The following is a 25,124-nucleotide window of genomic DNA, read 5'->3' on the forward strand; positions in this document are numbered from 1 at the left end:
TCATCCATTTCAATGCAGTATACATAATTCATGGATTTCTTAAACACTGTGATATGCAGCCCCGGTGACTCAATTGTCCAAGTGCCTAGAAGGTCAGCAGTTTGAATCCACCAGTCTGCTTCCATAAATATTTACAGTCTTGGAAACAAAACTTAGGTGGCATTTCCACTCTGTCCGGTAGGGTTGCTCTGAGTTGGAATCGATTCCACAGCACTGGTTGAGTTTGGGTTTTGTTATGTGGAGAAGTAGTTATGAACTACTGGGCCAAGTGTTTTCAGGTATCCCAGTTCTTCTTTGTGACAGGAATGTCTTGGAAAGGCCACAAGACTAGCTGCCAAGCATTTTGTTATTTCTTGCCACAGCTGCCCCAAGGGTATCGAGTGGCACACAAGTTCCTTTGTCTTTAAAGGGCCATTCTCAAAGCAAGATACTGTTTGCTGGCCAGTCTTCAAGCTGTGGGCTCCTGGCCCCTGGGCTTACTATGGCCACTTCTCTTCCCTTGACTGTCCTTAGTTAATGAGCCCTTCCTGAGGCTCCTAAAACTTTGGCTATTCAGCAGGTTAAATTACCCCGAATCGGAAAGAAAGGATCTAAAGGCTCCAACTCCTGTCTGAAAAGCAGCTGCACAGACACTGTCATTTAGCTTCCCGCCTTGTTTGGGTTGCCTTGAGTCACTTCCTATCGTAAAATCCAGACAGCTTTAGAGAAGTCATTTCCTTGTTTTGCCAGCACTATTATGTGATCCTTCGTTGCCTGTCTAGAAATGCCAGTTTGTGGGGCAGTGTCTTCTGCAGTAGTCGCTTTGTCACCTCAGCCGCTCTAGTCATTAGCAGTGGTCCTCAGATTTGCAGCTGCAGATTTCGTCCTACTCCCAGATCCTAAACTCTTTATTTTTTCTGGCTCTAGTTTCAGTGCTGTGGAAAAGAAAGCTCTGAGCAGGTCCAGCCCACATGCCCAAAGGAGCTTGTTGGACACAAGGTAAGTGCCTCTACCAGGTCATTTACCCTGTGTGGAATGTAAAATGGTACTAGCCCTTGGAAAAAGAGGGAGGCTCAGATCCTACCTCTTTAGAATCTGAGAACCTCTTCTAGAAAGGATTCTACAAGGCCTTCTAGTGGCTTCTATGCCTTAAGCAAAGAAATACTGTTACACTCTCCAAGTAGCTAGAGGATAACAGTGAGCTGACTTGTCAATAGTAATGTAAAGTATTTATGGCAATAATTAAACTCATAGGATCTAGAGATGTGTGCAGAGAATGTCACCTCTCCATAGGAGTCACAGCGCTGATACACACTTTCCTTGAAAAGGACTTTGTGGCAGGTACTATGTTAAAATAAATTCTAGGAGCTTAAAGATGCAAGATATGGTCTCTGTCCTCAACAGCCTCATTGACTAGCCATAAGAGATAGGAGAGGGCACTAAGGAGACAGAGTAAAGAAAAGCTTTATACAAGAAGGGGAACTTTGAGCTCATTTTTGACAGCAGAAGGTCTTCCTAGGCCAAGAAAGCAACAGGAACAGAAGGATGAAACTCCAGGGTTACAGGAGAATAGAAAATTCAAAAGGAATTGTGAATGACGTTTTTAGAGATTTTATACCTACATATTTGGAGATTAAACTCTATTTTATGGGATTAAAATATTATTTTGCATTTCAGACTACTCAGACTGCTGGTGTTACAATGGTTAAGCACTCAGCTGTTGGCACCTAAGTGACTTCATGGGAGAAAGACCTGATGATCTGCTCCCCTAAAAGTTACACCCTGGGGAAAACCCATGGGGTAATTCAACTGTCATAAAAGGTTCACTCTTAGTCAGAACTGACTTAACAAGACACAATGATAACAACCTTCACGCTGCTAGACACAAAAAGTTGAAAAGAAAGTTGGACTAAGAGAGGGAAATTGACACTTGTGGTCACCTTGTCACAAATGGATCTCATAAGTAAGGGGCTAAATAAAGCAAGTCACAAACAGTGGGGATAGAAAGTGATGGATTCCCAAGCTGTGGGGGAGTTTGGCTCAACAGGCCTGGGTGGATTGCTGGTTGTGAGCAAGAAATGAAAGAGGAGACTAAGACTCCCAGTTTTCTGCTTGGGTGGCAATGTGTATAAAGAGGTTCCACTCATCAAGAGAGGAGATTGTAGGGGAAAACATAGGAGCAGGTGACAATTTCCATTTTAGTTACATTTAAGCATAATCTATTAGCCCAAGACACGGGTGTAGGAACCCAAGTGTATTGGTGGTAGTAGAAGCCATAATGGATAAGACACTTATGGAACAGATGTAGAATAAGGAAAGAATAAGCTGAGAACTTGGTCATTTAAAGGATAGATCACGGATCTTAGTCAGTACATAAAAATAGACTACTACTTAGCCAGTAAGAGTAACAAAGTCTTAATACACATTATAGAATGAATGGAACTTGAAGATGTTGTGCTGAGTGAAAGAAATTAATCACAAAAAGCCATATATTTTATTACTTCACTTGTATTAAAAAAGCAAGAAAAGGCCTTTTTTTTGGTAGAGAGCAAAATTTATTTGTGGTTTCAAGAAGCAAAGAGGGAAGGTAAAAGGGAAGAGATGGAACTCACATTGAATAAAGTTGTACAGCTTATTATTGCAAGTGTTTCCAGTAAGTTATACACCTGTAAAAAGTTTTGTGAAAGGTATAATTACATCAGTGGAAAGAAAAATAAAAAATAGCAACTGAGGCCACTTAAGTACGCCTCATAAGATTTAGTTAAAGATTTAGGGTTAAAGTTTCATGGGACCACCTAGTTAATTGGTCTAGTAGGGTGTTTAGTGTTTTTTTCCTACCACCTGATTCATTTCATAGTTAAAAGCTTGCAAGCAGTCATCCAATGAAGAGTAACTGGTCAGCATTCACTTGGAGCAAGAGAAGACAGTGACTTGGAAACAGGTGAAGAATATGAAATGCGTAGCTAATTGCTTCCATGAACAACTGCCTCCTATTCCAGGACACAGAAAGAACTTGCTGGTGTCTGAATACCATGGCTGGGTATTTTCATAAAAAACTTTATACAAGGATCTTGATCAATAGGGGGGAAATGCAAAACAGAATTTCAAAAGCTCATGGATCCCTGACTTCTGAAGCCATTGAGGCTGGAGAAACTCCTGAAACCATTTCCCTGAGGTAATCTTGGAACCTTAAACCAAAAATAACCCCTAGAGTCTCCTTAAAACCAAACAAAAGTTTAGCTTAACTAGTTAACAATATCCATCTGGAGCGTTACGCTCATTTACAAACTGTCAGTATGGAATCAAATTGTCAATAATAACTCAAAAGATTAGATAGTCTCCTAAGTAAGTTTATGTTAATGAGATTAAAACTCTACAAAAAGAGTATGAGAATAGTTGTACAACTTGAACAATATAATCTGTGTTACTGAATTATACATGTTCAAGTGATAAAACTGGTGTATATTTGGCTGTGTATATTCTCAATGACAACAGATTCTGACAAATCCACATTAAAAAAATAAGAAAGAAGTTGGTGGAAAAGACACTTAAGGAGAATAAAAAAGTAAAGGGGAGTTCAAAAGACAGTGATGTGTAAAAAATCAAGGGAGATGATTATTCATAAAGACAAACACTAGTGAGGACAAGCAAATGAAGACTAGAAATAATTTGTTAGATTTGACACTTTCAGTATCATTAGTTACTTTTGCCAAATAGTTCAGTGAAATGACAGGGAAAATACAAATACTGTGAGAAAAAAAAGAAGGAAAATTGAAAAATGTGAGGCAATGATGGACATTTTTGTCCTGGTTCATACCATGAATCATCCATTGAACATTTATTGAGTCCTTCTGAGACATTTGAAGTATGTAAGATGTGCCACTACCTGCGAAGCTATTTAAGGTCTTTCCAATCACTTCCTACACATCTGAAAGCTGGACGATGAATAAGGATGACAGAAGAAGAATCAATGCCTAAGAATTACGGTGTTGGAGAAGAGAACTGAATATTCCACGGAATGTCAAAAGTAAAGACAGATATATCTTGAAGAAGGTGCAGCCAGAGTGCTCTTTCAAGGCACGGATGGTGAAACATCATCTCACGTACTTTGGGCATGTTAACAAGAGAGGTCAGTCATTGGAAAAGATGTAAAGCTGGGAATAGTGGAGGGTCACAGAAAGAGAGGAAGAGCCTCAACAAGATGAATTTACACAGTGACTGTAACAGTGGTCTGGAGCATATCAGAGATGAAGAGGCTGGTGCAGAAGAGGGCAAGGTTCAAATCTATTATTTACAGAGTCAATTTGATGCATCCTAACAGCAAAAGTCCTGTGCAGATACAAAGATGAGTGACACAAAGTCCTTATTCTGAAGGAACGTGCAGTCTGATTGATGAGAGGAATACAGAAGTAGATGCAGGGCTGTAATCAAAGTATGCACCAAGCGTACATGATATGATGTTGTGAAAGCAGAGAAGGGCATTTTGGACAGGCCGAGAGTCCAGGGGCTAGATTAAGGTTTTCTGGGGCAGTGATATATCAGCTAAATGGTAAAGCATAAGAAGTACACATCATTAAACAGTAAAAGAGCAGGGAAAGACAGCTTACAGAAGAACAGCCAAAGAATCAACAGAGAGCAAATAGCACGATGTTTTATACAAGTAATGAGATGTCAAGAAGACCCAAAAAGATAACTACTGAAAAGCTGAGAGGATTTGGAAGTGGAAGAAACTACTGGTAACCTAGCTAAGAGCCGTTTCATGTAAAAAGTGAGGACAGAACCCTGACTGCAGGAAAAGAGATGTGAGGAGAGGATGCTCCTTCAAGAAGTTTGACCTAATGGAGTTCATAAAAGACAAAATACAAAGGACCACCTAACATATATTTGTTGTTATGTGCCAATAAGTCACCTGCAACTGATAGTGACCCTGTGTACAACAGCCCTAAACACTGCTCTATCCTGTGCCAATCTCATTGTCTCTGACTCACCTAACCCCATTATCCCAGTCCCTGAATCAATCCATCTCATCGAGGGTCTTCCTCTCCTGCACTGTCCCTCCACCCTCCTAAGAATGACATCCTTCTCCAAGGACTTGTCCCTCTTTGCAACATGTCCAAAGTATGTCAGATGAAACTTCAGAATCCTTGCCTCCAGGGAGCAGTCTGGTCTCACTCTATATAGGATAAACCTGTTTGTTCTATCAGCAGTCCATGGTATATTCAACACTCTTCTCCAACACTACAGCTCAAAGACATCAATTCTCCTTCTATCATCCCTAATCATTGTACAGCTCTCTGATGCATAGCAAGTGATTGCAAAGACCATGGCCTGTATCAGGTGCACCTTAGTCTCCAGACTGACATCATTGCTCTTCATTACTTTGGAGAGGTCTCTAACAGCAGACTTTCCCAACGCAATACATCTTTTAATTTCCTGGCTGCTGGTGCCAAGAGTGTTGAATGTTGAGCCAAGCAAACTAAATCTGTTTACAATCTCAATCTCTTCACCATCCATCATGGTGCTGCCAATCAGCCCAGTGGTGAGAATCTTTGTTTTCTTGATATTGAGCTTCAATCCATAATGAAGGCTACAGTCCTTCACCTTCTGCAGCAAGCACTTCAGGTCCCCCTCAGTTTCAGCAAGCAGGTTGTTTCATCTGCATAACACAGATTGTTGATGAATCTTCCTCCAATCCTAATGCCACATTTCTCCTCATAGAGCCCAGCCTCCCAGATAATCTGTTCTGCATATAGATAGGACACATCCCTGGTGTACACCCTTCCCAACTTTGAACAATGCAGTGTTTCCCTCCTCAGTTCTGACGACTGCCTCCTGGTCCAAGTACAGGTTTCGCATAAGCACAATCAAGTGTTCTGGTATTCCCATTCTTCTCAGAGTTAGCCACAGTTTTGTTGTGGTCCATATGGTCAAATGCATTTGCATAGTCAATGAAACAGAGGTAGACATTCCTCTGGTACTCCCTGCTTTCAGCTAAGATCCATCCCACATTAGCTATAATATCCCTAGAACCATGATACCTTCTAAACCCAGCCTGCACTTCTGGAAATTTTTTGCTGATGTGCTGTTCCAGTCTTTTTTGGATAATCTTCAGCAGAATCTTGCATACATGTAATATTAATGATTTTGTTCTATAATTTCCCCACTCTGTCAGATCACCTTTTTTTGGAATAAGAATAAATATAGATCTCTTCTAGACAGTTAGCCAAGTGGTATGATTAATAATATTCTTAGAAATTAATCACTCACTTACTTACTGCTGTCAAATCTATTCTGACTCATAGCAGACCTCCACTAGATTTCCAAGACTTTAAATTCCAGAATAAGGTTATTAATCTGAAGACTAAAATGTGCCTGACTCAGGCTAAGGTCTTTTTCATTACTTGCTATGCATCTGAGAGCTGAACAATGAATAAGGATTACAGAAGAGTTGATGATGCCTTTGAGTTGTGGTGCTGGAGAAGAGTCCTGAATGCACTATGGACTGCCAACAGAATAAACAGGTATGTCTTGGGAAAGGTGCAGCCAGTGTACTCCTTGGAGGTAAGGACGGAAAAGTTTCATCTTTCTTACTTTAGACATGTTGCTAGGAGAGGCTATTCCTTGGAAAGGGATATCATGATTGGAAGGGTGGAGGGTCAGCAAAAGAGAGGAAGACTTCCATCAAGATGGATTGACATGGTAACTATAGCAGTGGGCTCAAGTGTTTCAGAGATGGTGAGGATGGCACAGATAGAACAGGATTCAGATCCATTGTTCATAGGGTTACTATGAGTTGTACTTAAATCGACAGCATCTAACAACAACAACTGGTGGCGTAGTGGTAAGGAACTGTGCTGACAACCTAAAAACCCCAAATTCAAATTTACCAGCTGCTCCATGGGAGAAAGATTGGCAGCCTTCTTCTGTGCAATTTCTGCCTTTGAAAACCTGTTAGAGGTTTAGCTGTGGGTCAGATCTGATTGAAGGACACATACAACAACAAATCCCAATGGGAGGAAGCTGCCTGTCTTCTCCCATAGACCAGCTGGTGAGTTTGAACTACCAGAGATGCCTTTGGGCTAGCAGCACAATTTGCTCATATGAGGTGATACTATTTTTCATCTAATGAAATTGATCATCTTTTCTTTTCTAAATAATAATGCACAGAGTTGGCAAGAGTAATGTTAAATGAAAATTATCCAAGGACTTGCAGTGGAAGGTTAAGTGTGCTCATGCATATGCCCTTTCATGTGAATGATTTCGTCTTGCTTGGATCAGCAATCAATACCCTTCATACCAGCAGTCAGAAAATCAGGAAATGTATTACATTGGAGAAGTCTGTTCTCAGGAGTCTCTCCAGAATGCTGAAGAGCAGTCATATGAGTTTGCATTTGATTCAGGCCATGGTCTTCTCAATCACTTGCTGTGCATCAGAGAACTGGACAATGAATAAGGATGACAGAAGAAGAGTGATGCCTTTTGAGTTGTGGTCCTGGGGAAAAGTACTGAATATCCGAAGGACTGTCAAAAGAACAAACAGTTATAGTTCGGAAAAAGGACTATTAAAAAGAAGAGTGTTCGTTGGAGGCAAACATAGAAAGCTTGGCCTTTTATACTTTGGATATGTAGCTAGGCAAGGCAATTTCTTGGAAAGAGATATGCCTGGAAAGGTGGAGGGTCAGCAAACGAGAGGAAGATCTTCAATGAGATGGATTGACATGATGACTTCAGTAAAGGTCTCTAGTGTGTCAGAGATGGCATAGGATATGGAAGTGTTTAGGTCAGCCGTTGATAGGGTCACTATGAATCATACTGAACTTGACAGCACCTAACAACAGTATCATTGTAAAAAAGCAAAAAATCTGAAGTGGGGAAAGATCTTTTGTGCAACAGTATTTACTACAGTATTATTAATAAGAACAAAATAATGGATTGACATTAAAATGTGCAACAAAGTCAATTCTTGAAAGAAATTATGCTACATTCACACGAAATGTTTGTAACTGGGAGGAATCATATCTAAGAATTTTTAATGAAACAACATTTTTGAAGCTGTGTATTGAGTTAAAAGCATACATAGTTGTATATGAAGAATGAATTAAGTATGGGGTATGTTTGTCTATGTAAGAAAATACACCAAAATTAAAATGTACCTTTCTTCTTTATTTTTAATAATTAGTCATTGTTGTAGAGAATATACACAATAGGACATACAGTAATACAACAGTTTCTACATGTACAACTCAGTGAAATTAACTTCATTCTTCAAGTTGTGTAACCATTCTCATTTCCTCTTCTAAACTGACCGTACTCATTAACATAAGATCACCTCTCCCTTAATTTTTACCTAATCTTTTTATTTTTTTTAGTTTACAGAAAGAGTGGGTTTTCATTCATTCATTCATTCAGTTTCTTCCCTCTCCTTCAACTCACTTTATACTGCATGTCTTATTCCAGATTGTTGTGATGCATGCAATGTCTAATCATCCATTCCTTTTAAAGAATCATTTCCTCCACCTATTCCAGGATAATGTTCATTACCTAACCATTCTTTTCCTGATCTCCCTCTACTCCGTGACCATTCTAATTTTATAATAGTGTTCCTATGCAGTGTTTGTCCTTTTGTGACTGAGATATTTCACTTAGAAATTTATCTTCCAAATTCTTCATGTTGTGTAGTGCTTCGCAATTTCACTATTTTTCAGTGCTGCATCATATCCTATTGTGTAAGTGTATCACTATTTTTCCATCAATTTCTTTGTTGACAAGCACTTGAGCTGCTTCCATCTCTTAGCTATTTTGAATAATACTGCAATAAATATGGGTTTGTGCCATGGCTCTTGTTTCTTTAGGGTATATTTCTAGTAGTAGGATATTGTTGTGTACCGTCAAATTGGAACTCGTCCATAGCTGACCCTTTGGTGGGTTTTTAGGGACAGTTAATCGCACAGAAGGAGATTGACATATTTCTTTTGAGGAGCACTGGTGGATTTGAACAGTATGCCTTCAGGATTATAGCACAGCTTCTTACCACTAGGCCAACAGAGCTCCGTAGAAGCAGAATAACTAGGTCAAATGATACTTCAATTTCCAACTTTTTGATCAAGCACCAGACTGCCTTCCATAGTGCCTGTAACATTTTACATTCCGCCAGCAGTGATCTGTAGTTCTCTATTTTGGTCATGTCTTTACCTGACTTTGGTGTCAGGGATGTGTTCAATTCATAGAATGAGTCTGAGGGCATTCCATCTTTTTCTGTTTTCAGAAATAGTTCATGTAGAATTGGTGACAGCTCTTCTCTAAATGTTTGGTAAAATTTGCTGTTAAAGCCACCAAGTCCAGGGCTTTTTGTGCTGTTGTTATTGGGAACTTTTTGTTTTAGGGTGTTTTTGGTTGTTGTTTGGTTTGGGTTTGGGTGTGTGTGTGTGTGTGTGTGTGTGTGTGTGTGTGTTTAGCACTTACTGAATGTCTTCTTTTGTGAAAGTCTGTTCAAGTGTTCTACTTCAGGCTATGCCAGTTGGGGTAGATTGTGAGTTTCTAAATATTTGTCCATTTCCTCTAATTTTTCATATTAGTTGGAGTATAGTTTTTCATAAAATTCCATTACTATCCTTTTTATTTCAGTGGCATCATCCATTTCATTTCTTATTAAGATTATTTGTATCTTTTATTTGCCAGTGGTTTGTTGATTTCATTGACCCTTTAAAGAACCAACTCCTGATCTTGTTAATAGTTCATTTCAGTTGATTTTCTTTTCCTATTCAATTTATTTCTGCCCTGATTTTTATAATTTCCTTTATTTTAGAGACTTTTCAGGTTTTCTTGCTATTCCTTTTTCTATTTGTTGAAGATGTTGGTTTTAACCATTGATTTTTATTCTTTCTTCCCTTTTGATATGTTTGTTTATTGATATAAATTGACCTCTAAGTACTGCTTTTGCTGTACCTTAGAGGTTTTGTAAGTTCTCATTTATTTTAAGAATCTTTTATTTCATTTTTTATTTCTTCTATTACTCATTCATATTGATTCAGTGACTGGGGTAATTGGATGGGTGTATCGGAGACAGTGTGATTGGCACAGGACAGAACAGAGCTTAGGGCTGTTGTACATAGGGTCCCTTTGCGTCGCAGGTGACTCAACGACACATAACAACAACAACATTATCCATTCATGTTCAAGCAAGGTGCTGTTTAGCTTACAGGTACATAGTTTTTACTCCTCTATCTTCTTAGTGTTTTCTAATTTTATAATATTGTGGTCTGAGAAAAAGCTTCATATTTTCTCAATGTATTTTAATGTATTTAATTTATGCTTTGTGACCTAAAATATGATCTGTTCTGGAGGATATCCCACGCACTCTGGAGAAGAATTCACATCAAGCTTTTTGTCAGGTGCATTATCCTGTATATTTCCATGAAATCTAGTTAATTGATTATAGAGTTTAATTCTTCAGCATCTCTATTGAATTTCTTTCTGGTTGTCCTGTCTTTCCTTGAGAGTGGTATATTGAACTTTCCTACTATTGTGATGTTGTCTATTTCTTTTTTTCAATTCTGTTAATGTTTGCTCTGTGTATTTTGCAGCTCTAGCATTTTGAAAATAAATATTTATTATTATTATTATATCCTCATGTTCTGTTGACTCTTTAAACATTGTACAGTATCCTTCCTTATCCTTTATGATGGTCTTTACCTGAAGTCTGTTTTATCAGAGATTAATATTTCTACTCCAGTTTTCTAGTTGCCATTTGCTCATTTGCTTGGTATACTTTTGCCCTTACCCTTTGATTTTTAGTCTTTGTCTTCACTTTTCAGGTGTGTCACTTGTAAATAGTGTATAAATGATTTGGTGTGGGTTGGTTTTTTGTTTGTTTGTTTTTATCTAATCTGCTACTATTTTCTCTTCAGTCGTGCATTTAAACCATTCACATTCAGTATCATTATTGAGAGGTAAAGTTTTATTGCTGTCATTTTTTTAGGTTCTTTTTAATGTTGTTGCTCATTACTTTGATCCGTCTACTTTTCTCTGGTGTCTCTAGGGATGAACTTCCTTTAGTATTTCTTACAACATTGTTCTTGTTTTCATGAATTCCCTTAGTTTTTGTTTTTCTGAGAATATCTTGATCTCTCCATCATATTTGAGGTATAGTTTTGCTTAATACAGTATTCTCAGTTGACAGTCATATTATCTGAGTTTTGATACATCTTATTCTACTGTCTTCTTGATCATATGGTTTCTGCTGAGAAATCAGGACTTAATCTTACTCGCTGTCCTTTATAGGTTACTCTTCATTTTACTCTAGCTGCTTTCAAGAATTCTCTCCTTGTCTTTGGTTCTGGCAAATTTGACTATGATATGCCTTGGTTTTTTTTTGGGGGGGGGTTTACTGGAGTTCACTCAGCTTCTTGGATGTATATTTTCTCACTTTTCATGATCTCTGGAACGTTTTCTTCTAGTAACTCTTCCACAGTTTTTTCAGTGTCTTTTATTCCCTGGGATTCCAATTATGTGCATGTTATTCCTCTTAATAGTATCCCCCATTTTTCTTAGGATTTCTTCATTTTCCTTTCTTTTGGATTCTTTGTATTGCTCATCAGATCAGTGGTGAGAGTTCTATATTTTGTTTCATTCATCCTGTGCTCCAACTCTTCTTTCTACTCATCTGTCCCTCTAACATGTTGACAGCTTCTGAGATGTTGATCTTAATATTCTGAAAACAGTAGTTTCTTGTTATTCTAAGGTTTCTAATACCTTATTGGTTTTATCAGCCTTGTCTTGTATTGATTATTTTTCAAGTTACTCTTGGGTTTTTCTTGCAGATCCCTCTAATTCTTTGAGTGCTATTTCTTTCACCCAGTGAAAATACTTGATCTTTGTTCTTTTGAATTCAATGTCAGGAAGTTCCGTCTGACTTTCTGCTTCCAGATGTATTAAATCTATTAATTGTTTTGATCACTTTTTTTTTATTATATCACCTTTTGGTTTTGTGTGGGTTTAAGATAATCTGCTTATTACACATCATTGCTGTGATAGAATTTTTTCTTCCCTGAGGTTTGGTGAGTTTGCCTGGGGGGCTCACTGCTCCAGGGAAGGGGAGGCCAACAAACCCTGCCTAAAGTCCTCTCTGATCCTGAGGCTGATGGAAAAACTCTGGTTTGTGATCTCAATGCTCTAGAAAAAATATAATTTATCTTTCAAAAACAAACTGTTGTTGAGATTCAAAGCTGACTCTCCAATAGCTTTTTCAGAGGCTGTAAATTGTGCATGAGGTGATTGGCTGTCTTTTTCCCACAGAGCTACCAGTGGATTTGAACTGTCTGCCTTTGTGATGGCAGCACAACTCCTTATCCATATGCCACCAGAGCTTCCCAATAATTTAGCTTTAGTGGTAGAAATACAGATAGTTTTTCTTTTCTTCTTTTTTACATTAGGTTTTTTTCCAATTTACTTTCCTCATAATTTATTCCATTGATAATTAAACAAAACTAATTGATGCTTTGTTGATTCGGTTTTTAATAAAAACGGTTATCTCTGAAGGAGAAGAGGGAGTAAGGGCAGAGTTCATGGTAAAAAATCTTAGAAGAGGGCTTTTGTTTTTGTTTTCTGCTGAAAGAAATGATCATGGCATTTATGTGGTGTATAGAATGTGAGTAGAGGAGGAACCTAATGTACAGCAAAATTTTCCTGGTAAAAGAAGAGAAGACGTAATCTAGAGCCCACAAAGGAGTCGACTTTAGAAGAGAAGCTCATGTTTGTGACTGATGAGAATGAAGGAAGACTTGGTACTGCCATCTTAGCTTGGTGCTCTCAGCACCCGTGACAGAACCTACCTCTGATGGAGTTAAGCATTGATACTTAGGAAGGAGGGAGAGGGAAAAAATGTTGGGAGAAATGCTATAGGTGGACTCTCATTTTCTCCAGGAAGTAAGGAAACCACTGTATAGAGCAGCAGTTCTCAATCTTTTCTCATAATGTGCTTGAATTCTTCTTTGTAAATCGGTGTCTTCCTCTAAATGAGGAGGTCTCTGAGAGCATAAACTTTATCTTATTTATCTCCATATCTCCCACCCCTAGCCCAGTGATCAATATAAGATAAATCCTCAACAGATCTTCACTGAAAGAACAAACGAATGAATGGATTAAATGTGACAGGAGATGTGAAAAATGTTGTGGGTTTGATGTCACTTATGTGGGAATCAGAGGAGCTGGCCAAGGGTTAAATAAAAGAGTTTGGGGCAGCTTAAGGACAAGAGCAAATATCTGTACTTAATGAGGATTCCAAATAAAAAGTTTTGAAGCTGGAAGAATGAATTATAATTACAGATAATCTCTGTGTACAATTTTTCTCCCACCTAGAAAGCCTCTTTGAACCTAGGGGCTCCTTGTTGTTTTTCATTGAATCAGAACCAACCTATAGCTTGCCCCTGTGACAGGTTTTCAGAAGCAGTTAATTGCACAGGAGGAAATTGTCCATCCTTCTCACACAGAGCAGCTGGTGGATTCGAGCCACGTGCCTTCGGAATTACAGCACAGCTTCTTTCCACTAGGCCACCAGTGTTCCCTAAGGACCCCTTAGAAGCCCACAATAAGATCCCACCTTGCCCAGCACAGCCACTGTAAAAGAAAGGGGCCCTCTAACTCCACGAATTTACTTTCCTATGTCCTTTCCACTGAAACAGTATAAACTTTTTGGTTTGATAATAGATAATATCTATCTTTCATAATATTAAAAAATTAGACCAAATATATAGGAAGGCCTATAAACTTTGTTATATTACAAAAACAAGGTTGTTGTGTTGTTAGGTGCCATTGAGTCCATTTGACTCATAGTGACTCTATAAATACCATCTTTTTTTTCTTTTTTTTTTATAAATAACAGATCTTGACTCTGTCCTATTCTGTACCATCCTTATCATTTCTGACATACTCGAGCTCATTGCAACAGCCACTGTGTCAATCCATCTGGTTGAAAGTCTTTCTCTTCTTCACTAACTCCACCTTTCCAAGCATGTTGTCCCTTTCCAAGGAGTAGCCTCTCCTAACAACATGCCCAAAATATGTGAAATGAAGCTTTGTCATCTTTACCTCCGAGGAGCATTCTGGTTGTACACTCTCCAGAACATATCTGTTTGTTCTTTTGGCAGTCAATCCATGGGATACAAAAACAGTAGCTTATTATTTTAGGACTATTTCACTCATTATTCTTTGCCATACACAAGAAGCCTCCAAATTTAATGAAGCAGATGCTAGAATTGCTTCCTCTAGCCAGGTTTTAAGGCTCTAAAGCAGCCACTCACCCAACAGGAAAATCTCACCAAAAGGAGAAGACGACTCTATTTTTCCCAGAAATTATATATTTGCATGCAGAGAGGAATGGTTTAAACATTCGTAGAAGTTGATGTGGCTCTATTACTTGACTAACTCTCACAGGATGATCTATGAGAAAGGGAAGAATGGGTTAAGGTGACTCAACATATAGAATCAGTTGTCATTCTTCACTTTTATTCTTCTTCAAAACAGAATTGCATTGATGAAATTGAAACCATAATCAGTGTGAAACTCCAGCTCATAGGAATTGTCGGTATTGGAATTGCAGGACTCACGGTAAGAATTTCCAGAAGTTATTTGTACTTCCCTCTAAAAAGACTTGAAACTTTCTCTTTTATTTCTCATCAAGTGTGATATCATGGTATCCTTATAGGATGCTTATAGCATGTATCTTTTTTTCATAAAGAACTAAGACCATTTTAATTACAAAGTCAATCAGATGCATCCATATGTTGCCTAATTATGACCTGAAGCTTTTCACTGCAATAGCTTCCAATTTTAACACTGCCAAGCTTAAACTTAATAAAAGAGTTTAGGGCAGGGTTTTTTTAAATTGTTAGAAATTCCCAATAACGTAACAAGTCAGTCTTGCTTACCCATGATGTGCTGAGGTGGTGCAACATAGTGACTAACAGTATAATTTTGGACTGACCTCAGGCAGTACACTGTCAAGATTTAGCACCCAAATCCATGATTTCTAGGTTCTGGGACCTGGAGAAAGTTTCCCTCTACCTCAATCTATCATCTGTAAAATGAATGTTTTAATATACCAACCTCATTGGATTCTTGTGAAAATTAAATGGGATAGTAGGCATAAAGTGTTAATAACACATTGCAGCAATTAATTCATGAAAATATCTGTTACATATATCCCAATAAATGCTAGCTCTGTGGAAAAGTCGAGTTTTCAAATTCAAGCAAAGGAAATAGAATGTGAAAAGATAATGTGTTCAGGAACCTGTGGGTGCTTTATTCTTACTATGTACCAGCCAGTTGGATTCGACTCATAGCTGAGCCTCCATGGGTTTTCAGAGGCAGCAAATCACATGGAAAGAGATTATATTTCTCCAGTGGAGTAAGTGGTGGATTTCAACTATGTTCCTGTGGATTGACATTGCAGTTTCTCGCCACTAGGCTAACAGAGCTGGGCAAAAGAACATGGAAGGAATAGTAAGAGAGGGAACACTGGGAAGCTCATCAGAATCCTATAATGGAGGTCTCTGTGTGCCTCTTTAGAGAGCTCGAACTCTATCCTAAAATGGAAGGTTTAAGAAAAACCTAAGCTAATAGTGCAGAGGAAAGAAGCAAGATCAAGATCAAGGAGGCCAATTAAGAGGTAATTTCCATTGTCTGGGGCATTGGGTGTTAATGGCTAATGCTAATATCACACTTCCTCTGTAGCCTTTAGGCCATATTAATTTATGGCATAAAGTCAAGTAAGGGCACTGGAATTATAAGAAAATGAATGCTCACTTCCCTTTTTCTGTATTTATAATACAAAAGGGTGTGACAGTGAATGGAAATATAAAGCCTCCAAATCGAGGGGCATCTATCTCTCAGGCACCCCTTGTCTGCTCTAGAGCTCACCTAATCAACATCTTGTGGCTCGCCAGGGGCAAACCTGGAGCTCAGAGATTGAAAATGTTCTACATTAGGGAAGCTTCAAACTGGGCCCTTGTAACAACTCCCTAATCTCATGAATTCATGGCCTAAAAGTAGCTACTGCTGACTGTTAGCAGTGGTCTAAGGCTGTGCAGGTTCCTTCTGAGGGGGTTCCCTCAAAGTACAACCAGAATGAGATGGGCTTTGTTCTCAGCTTTGCAAATAAAGTAAATGAGAAGTTCCTGCTGTTGGCCATCTGGAATCTGGCAAACCTCCTGTTACTTCTTTAATGTTTTTCTTTAGAAAGCAGACATTTCACAGTGTAATCAGTTAGCTATCCTGGGTTTCCTGAGGCAGGAAAGTGCACAAGAGGAGATTGCCTATCCTTCTCCCTTGTAGCAGCTGGTGAATTTGAACTGTGTGCCTTTGGGATTGCCGCACAGCTTCTTACCAAAAGGCCACCAGAGCTCTCTATGAGTAAAATACAAAACTATGTTACTGAATGAAGGTAGATTGATTATACATTGTGTGTGTATTTAGATAGAATGTGTAACCATTAGATTTCCCAGCCACACACTTATCTGAGTTCTGTCAGTCAGGTGCTTGAAGTTTTCCTTCCCTTACCATAAGTCCCCTGTCTTCCAAAAAAAAGAAGAAGAGAAAATTCTTGGCAGTTTTTATGTAGCATTCACAGTTCCTCATTTGACTTAAAATAAGACTTATGAGAAAACAAGAAAGTTATAGTATTGATTTTTTTAAGAGGACTGACAATGGTTTTGCACATGCAGAGAGATTTTTAGTGTCACTGCAAAATTGTGGGGGAAATGGACTTTTGGTATATTCCTATTCAACCATGTAAGTGACATTGATTTTGTCCAGATGTGTAGTTTCTTAAGTGCCGAAGAGGAGGAAACCAGTAATCCTATATTTTACTACTTCAGTTCAGGACCTGAAATGCTTGCTGCAGAAGGTCAAGGACTGCAGCCTCCAATATGGATTGAAGGTCAACATTAAAAAGATAAAGATTCTCACCACTGGACCAATTGGCAGCATCAGTATGGATGGTGAAGAGATTGAGATTGTTAACAGTTTTAGTTTGCTTGGCTCCACAATCAGTACTCTTGGTGCCAGTAGCCAGGAAATCAAGAGACTAATTGCATTGGGAAAGTCAGCTGTCAGGGACCTCTCCAGAATACTGAAGAGCAACAACGACAGGCTGGAGACTAAGGTGCTCCTGATCCAGGCCATAATCTTTGCAATTATGTATTATGCATCAGAGAGCTGGACAATGACTAGGAATGATAGGAAGAGAATTGATGCCTTTGAGCTGTGATGCTGGAGAAGAGTGTTGAATATACCATGCACTGCTAAGAGAAAAAACAGATTTGACCTAGAGAGGCTGAAACCAGGCTGTTCCTTGGAGACAAGGATTCTGCAGCTTCATCTGACGTACTTTGGGCATGTTGCAAGAAGGGACCAGTCCTTGAAGAGGGACATCATGTTTGGGAGGATGGTGGAGGGACAGTGCAAGAGATGGATCGATTCAGTGATTGGGGTAATGGGAGCAGGTGTGCCAGAGACAGTGAGGTTGGCACAGGATAGAGCAGGGTTTAGGGCTCTTGTACATAGGGTCACTATGAGTTGCAAGCGACTTGATGGCACATAACAACAACAATAATATTGAGGAAATAGTGAGGCAGCATTTGTACTAGGAATGGACCAAGAAAACATTTTTATAAAATGATAAAGAAATTGAAATTAAGAGATGCTTCACTTTTCAATATGAAGCACCATTGCAAAAATTCGAAACTTTTCTGATAATAGAAAGCTAGTTACAACTACCTAGGTACTTAAACAAAATATTTTTCAAAATATGTGAAAAAAATACAAGATCTAAGGTTTACCTGAAATATAAAATTACAAAACTAGTTGTGTGTCTATCTGCTTTATAATTATTAAGAACTCTCTTTAAGTTTAGAGCAGGACCCTCTTCTTAAAGAATAATCTTTATCTACAACCAGGAGAGGATTAAATAGATGAATGGGACCTTCTAAAAATCAAATCCCTATGCACATCCAAAAACTTCTCCAACAGGGTAAAAAGGGAAGAAGCCACAGACTGGGGAAAAGTGTTTGGTAATGACATGTCAGATAAGGGACTTACATCCAGAGTTTATAAAATACTTGAGCACCACAACAAGATAAAGGTAAATAACCCAATTAAAAAATGGGTACCGGATATGAACAAACACTTTACCAAAGAAGACATTCAGATGGCCAACAAGCACATGAAAAAATGCTCAAAATCCCTAGCTCTAGAGATGCAAATCAAAACAACTGTAAGATATCATCTCACCCCAGTAAGAATAGCAAAATTTAGCAGAACAGCAAACATCAAATGCTGGCAAGCTTGTGGAGAAACTAGAACCCTTATTCACTGTTTGTGGGAGTGTAAAACGGTGCAACCACTATGGAAGGCTATGTGGTGCTTTCTCAAAAATTTGCAAATAGAAAGAACATTTCTTCATGTGCTTGTTGGCCATCTGAATGTCTTCTTTGGTCAAGTGTCTGTTCATATCCTGTGCCCATTTCTCAATTGAATTACTTACCTTTATCTTATTGTAGTGCACAAGTATTTTATAAATTCCGGATATAAGTCCCTTATCTGACATGTCATTACCAAATACTTTTTCCCAGTCTTTGGCTTCCCTTTTTACCCTACTGGAGAACATTCAAATGGCCAACAAGCACATGAAGAAATGTTCAAAATCCCTAGCTCTAAGAGAGATGCAAATCAAAACAACTATGAGATATCATCTCACCCCAGTCAGAATAGCAAAATTTAACATAACAGCAAGCAACAAATGCTGGCGAGGATGTAGAGAAACTGGAACCCTTATTCACTGTTGGTGGGAATGTAAAATGGTGCAACTGTTGTGGAAAACAGTGTGGCGCTTTCTCAAAAAGTTGCAAATAGAGATACCATTTGACCCAGCAATCCCATTACTGGGAATATACCCCAAAGAGACCATAACTGCCATCCAAGCAGATATATACACACCCATGTTTATCGTAGCTTTGTTTACAATTGCAAAGAGTTGGAAACAACCTAAGTGCCCATCAACAAATGAATGGATAGAGAAGCTGTGGTATATTCACACAATGGAATATTATGCCGCATTGAAAAACAAGGAATTCATGCAATATTATTCAAAATGGGTGACCCTGGAGGACATTATGCTGAGTGAAATATCTCAGTCACAAAGGGACAAATACTACATGATCCCACTGTTGTAGAATGGGACTGACATCAGGGTTGGGGTAAGACTGAGAAAAAACTGGATAAATTATGTATACTGTATGGAAACAGATGAGGGAAAGACCAGATTAGAGGTGATATATTATTGAGTATTATGGTTAGCACAGGAGTCCAGAATTAAGGTTGCATAGAAAAGTATACTCGGTGTGGGGTGGGGGGTGTGGGAGATGGGGGTATTGTATACCAATGAAGGAATTTTTTTTCTTTTTTTTCTTTTTCTTTTCAAAGAGAAGAGTGAACTGCTGGGGAGGGGTGGACAGGGAGAAAAGTGCAGCAATGAATGAATGAAAATCCAAAATCTCTGTAAATGTTTATTAAAATTAATAAAAATGAAAAAAAATCAGTAAAAAAATTTGCAAATAGAAATACCATTTAGAAATACCTAGTACTTCCACTACTGGAAATTTGCCCTAGAGAGATCATAACTGCCACCCAAGCAGACATATGCACACCCAAGTTTATTGAGGCTTTGTTCACAATAGCAAAGAGCTGGAAACAACCCAAGTGCCCATCAACAAAATGAATGGATAGAGAAGCTCTGGTATATTCACACAATGGGATACTATACAGCTTTGGAAAAACAAGGAACTCATGGAATATTATGCAAAAGGGCTGACCGTGGAAGACCCTGAGTGAATTATCTCAGTCACAAAAGGACAAATATTGCATAGGGCCACTGTCGTAAAATAGGACTGACATCAGGATTGAGGGAAGACAGAAAAGGAGGGAAGGAATAATGTACATTGCATTGAAACAGATGAGGGAGAGAACTGTTTAAAAAGGATATATGAATGGGTGCTATTGTCATGATAGGAGTCCAGAGTGAAGACTGCGTAGTGGAGTAGACTTGGAGGGAAGGCATTGATAACAATTAAAGAGTTTTTCTTTCTTTTCGAGGAGAAGAGTGAATTGGGAGGAGGGGGTAGGCAGGTAGAGAAGTGCAACAATGAATGAATGATTGGAAATGCTAAGTCTCTGTAAACTTAATTAAAATTAATTTAAAAAAGAATAATCTTCATTGTTTGTTAATAATAATGTAGTAGTATATTTTAAGCAGGAGCGGCATCCACTTCCTAAACAACATGCCTCTGGAAACTCTATGAACTTTGATAAATGTCAATAGTTATAGAAATGCTTCAGGTCTTTTGTTCATAGGGTTGCAATGAGTTGTGCTCAACTCGACGGCAATCATAAAAAATAACATATTTTAAGCAGTTAATGTGGAAGTCTTTTTTAAGTAGTACATATAAAAGTGTTATTTCTAACCAATGGTTGATTTTTGGTTAACTTGAGTTAGCTATCTATGCAGTTTTCTGACACGCTGGAAAGTTACTAACGTGGTTCTTTCTGTTTCAGATCTTTGGCATGATATTCAGCATGGTCCTTTGCTGTGCAATACGAAACTCACGGGATGTGATATGAAGCTACTTCTATGTGAAAATTACAGTCTGATGCTTTCATACTAAATGTCACAGGAGCTACCTTCTGGCTCATTTTTAATATTCAAAGGACATTAAGACCTAACTGTAATTTGGCATCAATTATACATTTGCACATGTATGTATGTAGGATTTGTTACTGGTTTACCCTTTGAGTGAGTGTCTGTGTATATTGATGGAGCGCTTAGTCACGTGTGTGCTGTGTGTTTCTGGTATATGCACTATATATAATGAGATCTGTTGGCTGGGAATTCCTGATTTCTGTTAGATAGGAGGGGAAATCTAACTAATACCCAGAGAACAAAAGCAAATATTTTTTGCAAAGTGTGGCTATTTAGAAAAATTGCTAAATGGTCACTTTCTCAAACTCTAGCCATAGAAAGATGGATACTGAGAATTCAGGGATTTCTGGTAAAAGACAGCAATAAGCTACAAGAGTTGAGGAACGATGGAATGTTAAAACTGACTGTCTAAGTTGGGTGCAAGGGTTTCCTGGGCTTTTTTTATATACATATTATCCCCAGAATATAGTAAACACAGCCTTAGAACTAAACACATCTGTAAAACTAAATATAGCATGGAAAATCTAATGTGAATAAGTCATGCTTTCCTAGCATCTAAAAACAAAGAAACCTTCCTCTGGAAAGAGTAGTCACATAGACAATCATGTGCCCTATAAAAATGAATGTTTTTAGACTAAAAAAGAAAAGAAAGACTTTTAATAACTTTTAAAAGAAATATTTTTGTTCTGAGACAAAGACATGTAAATATTGCTTCCCTGCTTTCCTTTTCTGGCTCTCCACCCTCACATCCCCACAGTGGCTTTTCTCTGAGACTTCTCTCTGTTTCTCCAAATGGAAGGATAGAAAGATGAGAGCAAGAGGTCTGGTGGATGCAATTGCAGGAAAGAGAATCTTTACTGGCACTGTATCTATGAAATACCTCATAACTTGAGTTTACATATTTTCCTGATTTTTTGATGTGTTCTCCTTATTTATTCACTCAGAGAATTCTTTTTCCTGGATTAAAAAATACAGTTTTCCCAAAATAAAAGAAATAAAACAAAATCTTACATAACTCAAATATAATCTCATGAGCATTTTTGGACAAACCATTCCCCACCCCAACCCCATCCTAAAAATAAAAAAAAAAAAAATTAAAAAAAAACCTCTGGTGTGCTCACACAACAGAGGCTACTAAGGAAACAAAAGTTGTTACACACACACAGAATCATATAAATAGGCCCTTTTTTACAAATCCCCTATGAAAGTAAAATTTTCCTGTTCTTTTATGTCTTTAATGCTTGGTTTTATGTATGTAAATCCAAATTTAGAGTTCCTGGGTGGTGTGAGCTGTTAAGCACTGAACTAGTAAGCTGGTGCCTCCAACCCCCCGATCAGCATGTTGGAAGGCAGGCCTGGCTGTGTGCTGTTGAAGGAGCCACCACCTCAACCCGTATGGAGCACAGGTCTGCTCTGCATGCATGGAAACACATGAGTGGAATCGGCTTGATAGCAACTAACAACAAAGCCAAGTTAGAATATGACTTGGCTTATTAATCCTAGCATTCATTAAGCCCTAGTACTGTAGTTCATAGTGTTCAGGATGTTTACTAAAAAAGTTGACTATTCGACTCCACCAGTGGCTTCATAGGAAAAAGATGCACAGACTCCTCTCATAAGAATTTGCAGCCTCAGAAAGTCAATGGAGCGTATCTACAAGCCACAATCTACTTGAAGGCAGTGGGTCGCTGTTATTAGGTGCCTCTGAGTCAATTTTCAGTTCATAGTAATCCAGTGTGTCAGAGCAGAACTTCCCCATAGGGTTCTCTATTCTATAATCTCTATGTGAGAAGACAGCCAGGGCTTTTCCTCTGCAGAACTACAAGGTGGATTTGAACCACCAAACCTTTCCATTAGCAATGGAGTGTTTAATCATGACATCACCAGGACTTCTAACAACTTGGTCTATCCAGTAAATTATGGAATATTCTTTTTTCAGTTACATTTTAAAATGAGACACCAAAGTGAAAGTCTGGGGACTTGGAAAGAAGTGACCATGTCATACGTGCGAGAAAACAAACCCTTGAGTGTGTGCTAAAGGGAGGGGCATAGCACACACCCAGAAGTTCTTCTAAAGACTTGTCTGGAAAGATCTAACTGCTTGAAATGGTCTCAGACTCATAGAGAGTCAAATTTCTTTTTCTGCTATACTTGCTACTATTACTGACTTTAGTGGGAGCTCTTCTGAGGAGTGAAAAAAAAATATTGGATTAGAAAGTAGAAATCTAATTATGTATTACTGTCTTACCGTGTTTATAACTAAAGAAAATATTACTTTAAGAAAATCACTTCACAAAATAAACATTTGTACTCGGGTCAGCAATGTGTCAACTCCAACTTGATGCTAATGAGTTTGAGCTTTGACTTATGAATTTTGCAATGCAAAAGCAAGTCTAATCTCTCCCTCTTGGTGGCTGTAGTTATCTCTCTGCCTGAAGACAGGAGACAGGCGAAATACACACTCAACTCCGTTCCAATACATCTCCTGTTCAACAAAAATGAGTCTTGTTCCACATATAAATTAGCAACTTTGAAGAAGCAACCGTAATTGAAAATGGAAGAGAATATATTTTAGATGGGCACCTTTTGAGGGTAGCTGGATGCCATAAGTAAAATGTTATTGCTGTGTGCTGTTATGTCAGAACAAACCCACAGCTAGCTGACCCTCCAGTGAGTTTCCTGAGTCAGGAAAGTACACGAAAGGAGATTGCCTATCCTCCCATGTAGCAGCTGGTAAATTTGAACTGTGTGCCTTTGGGATTGTCCCGCAGCTTCTTACCACAAGGCCACCAGAGCTCTCTATGAGTAAAATAGAAACTATGTTACTGATTGAAGGTAATTATATGTTTTGTGTGTGTGTGTATTTAGAGAGATTGTATGTGTAATATGTATCTTGACATATGTATTATATCTTGAAACATATATGACTTGAATATAAACACATGTGTATATGTGTGTGACTCTTTATGACCTACTAGGCCCTAATGGTAGGAGGGGTCAGTCCTTGGAAAAGAGCATCATACTTGGAGAGGGGGAGTGCCGGTGAAGAAGGGAAAGACCTTCAAGGACGTGGATGACATAGTGACTGTAGGGCAGGCTCAAGTGTGTCAGGGATGATGAGGCTGCCACAGGTTAGGGCAGCTTTCCGATCCACTGTTCTTAGGGTTGCTAAGAATTGTAGCCAACTCAGTGGCACTTAACAACATAAATATTTAAAATTGTTGTATTTTGAAATATTCATACATTCTGTTTAGGTAGATATTTTCAAGTTATGTATCTCAAGATATACACACATAGATATTTTGCTTTTATTTCTACTCACTTAAGCTAATTTGAGAGCTTTCATTCATTCTCTAACAGTAAAACAGTAAAGTGCTAAAATAGTAAAATTTCTTAATGATGAAATATTTTAAGTTATTTCAAATTAAAATTTTTTTTTACAATTTCCATGTAGTAACTTTTTTTTAATTATTCATTTCAATGAACATCTACATAGATTTTGGACTTCCATTTGTTCATTGTTGCACTTTTCTCGCCACCCACCCACCCCCACCCCCAGTTCGCTCTTCTCCTTGAAAAGTAAAAGAAAAACTCCTTCATTGGTACACAATCTCCCCCACACACCCTCACCCCCACCATACTCCACTCTGCAACCCTCATTCTGGACTCTTATGATAATCATAATTAAATTTTTTAAGAACTGGAATTTATTGTTTGATTTATCTTAACGTATTATTCTGTCTTCCCACACACCTTCACATACAAACCACATAAAACAGTGAAACAGGAGTAACTTTTTTCCTTCTATTAGCTGCTAGGGAGCTCTGGTGGCCTAGTGGCAAGAAGCTGTGCTGCAATCCCAAAGGCATGAGGTTCGAGGCCACCAGGTGCTCTGCAGGACAAGGATGGGCAATTTCCTTCCATGCAATTAACTGTCTCTGAAAACCTGCTGGACGAGGGTCAGCTATGGGTCTGTCCCAACACTATGGTATACAACAACAACCACATTGGATGGTAGTAAAAATGCTTGCCTAAAGGTTGGCTGTTAGAGCCCATCAGCTGCTCAATAGAAGAAAGGTGTGTTATTGTAAGGATTTTCAGTTTGGAAACCCTACGGGGCAATTCCAATATTTTCTATAGTATCTACAAGTTGGAATCCATTACTGACAGGAGGGGGTCTTGTTTCTTTGTTTAATTGGGAGCTAGACTGAAGAGCATCGCCTGTCCTAAGAACTTCCATTGCATATAGTTATATTTCAGGAAGTTCTGGTGGCCTAGTGGGTACGGAATTACACTGACAACCCAAAGGCATGTGGTTTGAATTCACCAGTTGCTCCACAGGAGAAAGATGTGTCATCTCTTGTGCAATTTACAGCCTCTGAAAACCCCCTAGAAT

The 25,124-nt window shown here is 38.4% G+C and overlaps 1 protein-coding gene across 2 annotated transcripts in view; it reads left to right on the top strand.

Annotated features, from left to right (window-relative positions):
* TSPAN2 (tetraspanin 2) overlaps positions 1–20,649 on the top strand; it is a 70,153-nt gene extending 49,504 nt beyond the window's left edge. The window contains exons 6-8 of one of the 2 annotated variants that reach the window (XM_006895678.1): positions 907–978; positions 14,500–14,583; positions 20,584–20,649. In XM_006895678.1, coding sequence (XP_006895740.1) covers positions 907–978; positions 14,500–14,583; positions 20,584–20,649 — 222 coding nt within the window. The remainder of the gene's footprint in view (positions 1–906; positions 979–14,499; positions 14,584–20,583) is intronic. The other variant, XM_006895679.1, reaches the window with a different exon arrangement.
* The last annotated feature ends 4,475 nt before the right edge of the window (positions 20,650–25,124 follow it).

The sequence above is a fragment of the Elephantulus edwardii genome, unplaced genomic scaffold (genome assembly GCF_000299155.1).
Source record: "Elephantulus edwardii isolate Elephantulus edwardi_28Jun2011 unplaced genomic scaffold, EleEdw1.0 scaffold00174, whole genome shotgun sequence".
In the NCBI taxonomy this organism is placed as follows: Eukaryota; Metazoa; Chordata; class Mammalia; order Macroscelidea; family Macroscelididae; genus Elephantulus; species Elephantulus edwardii.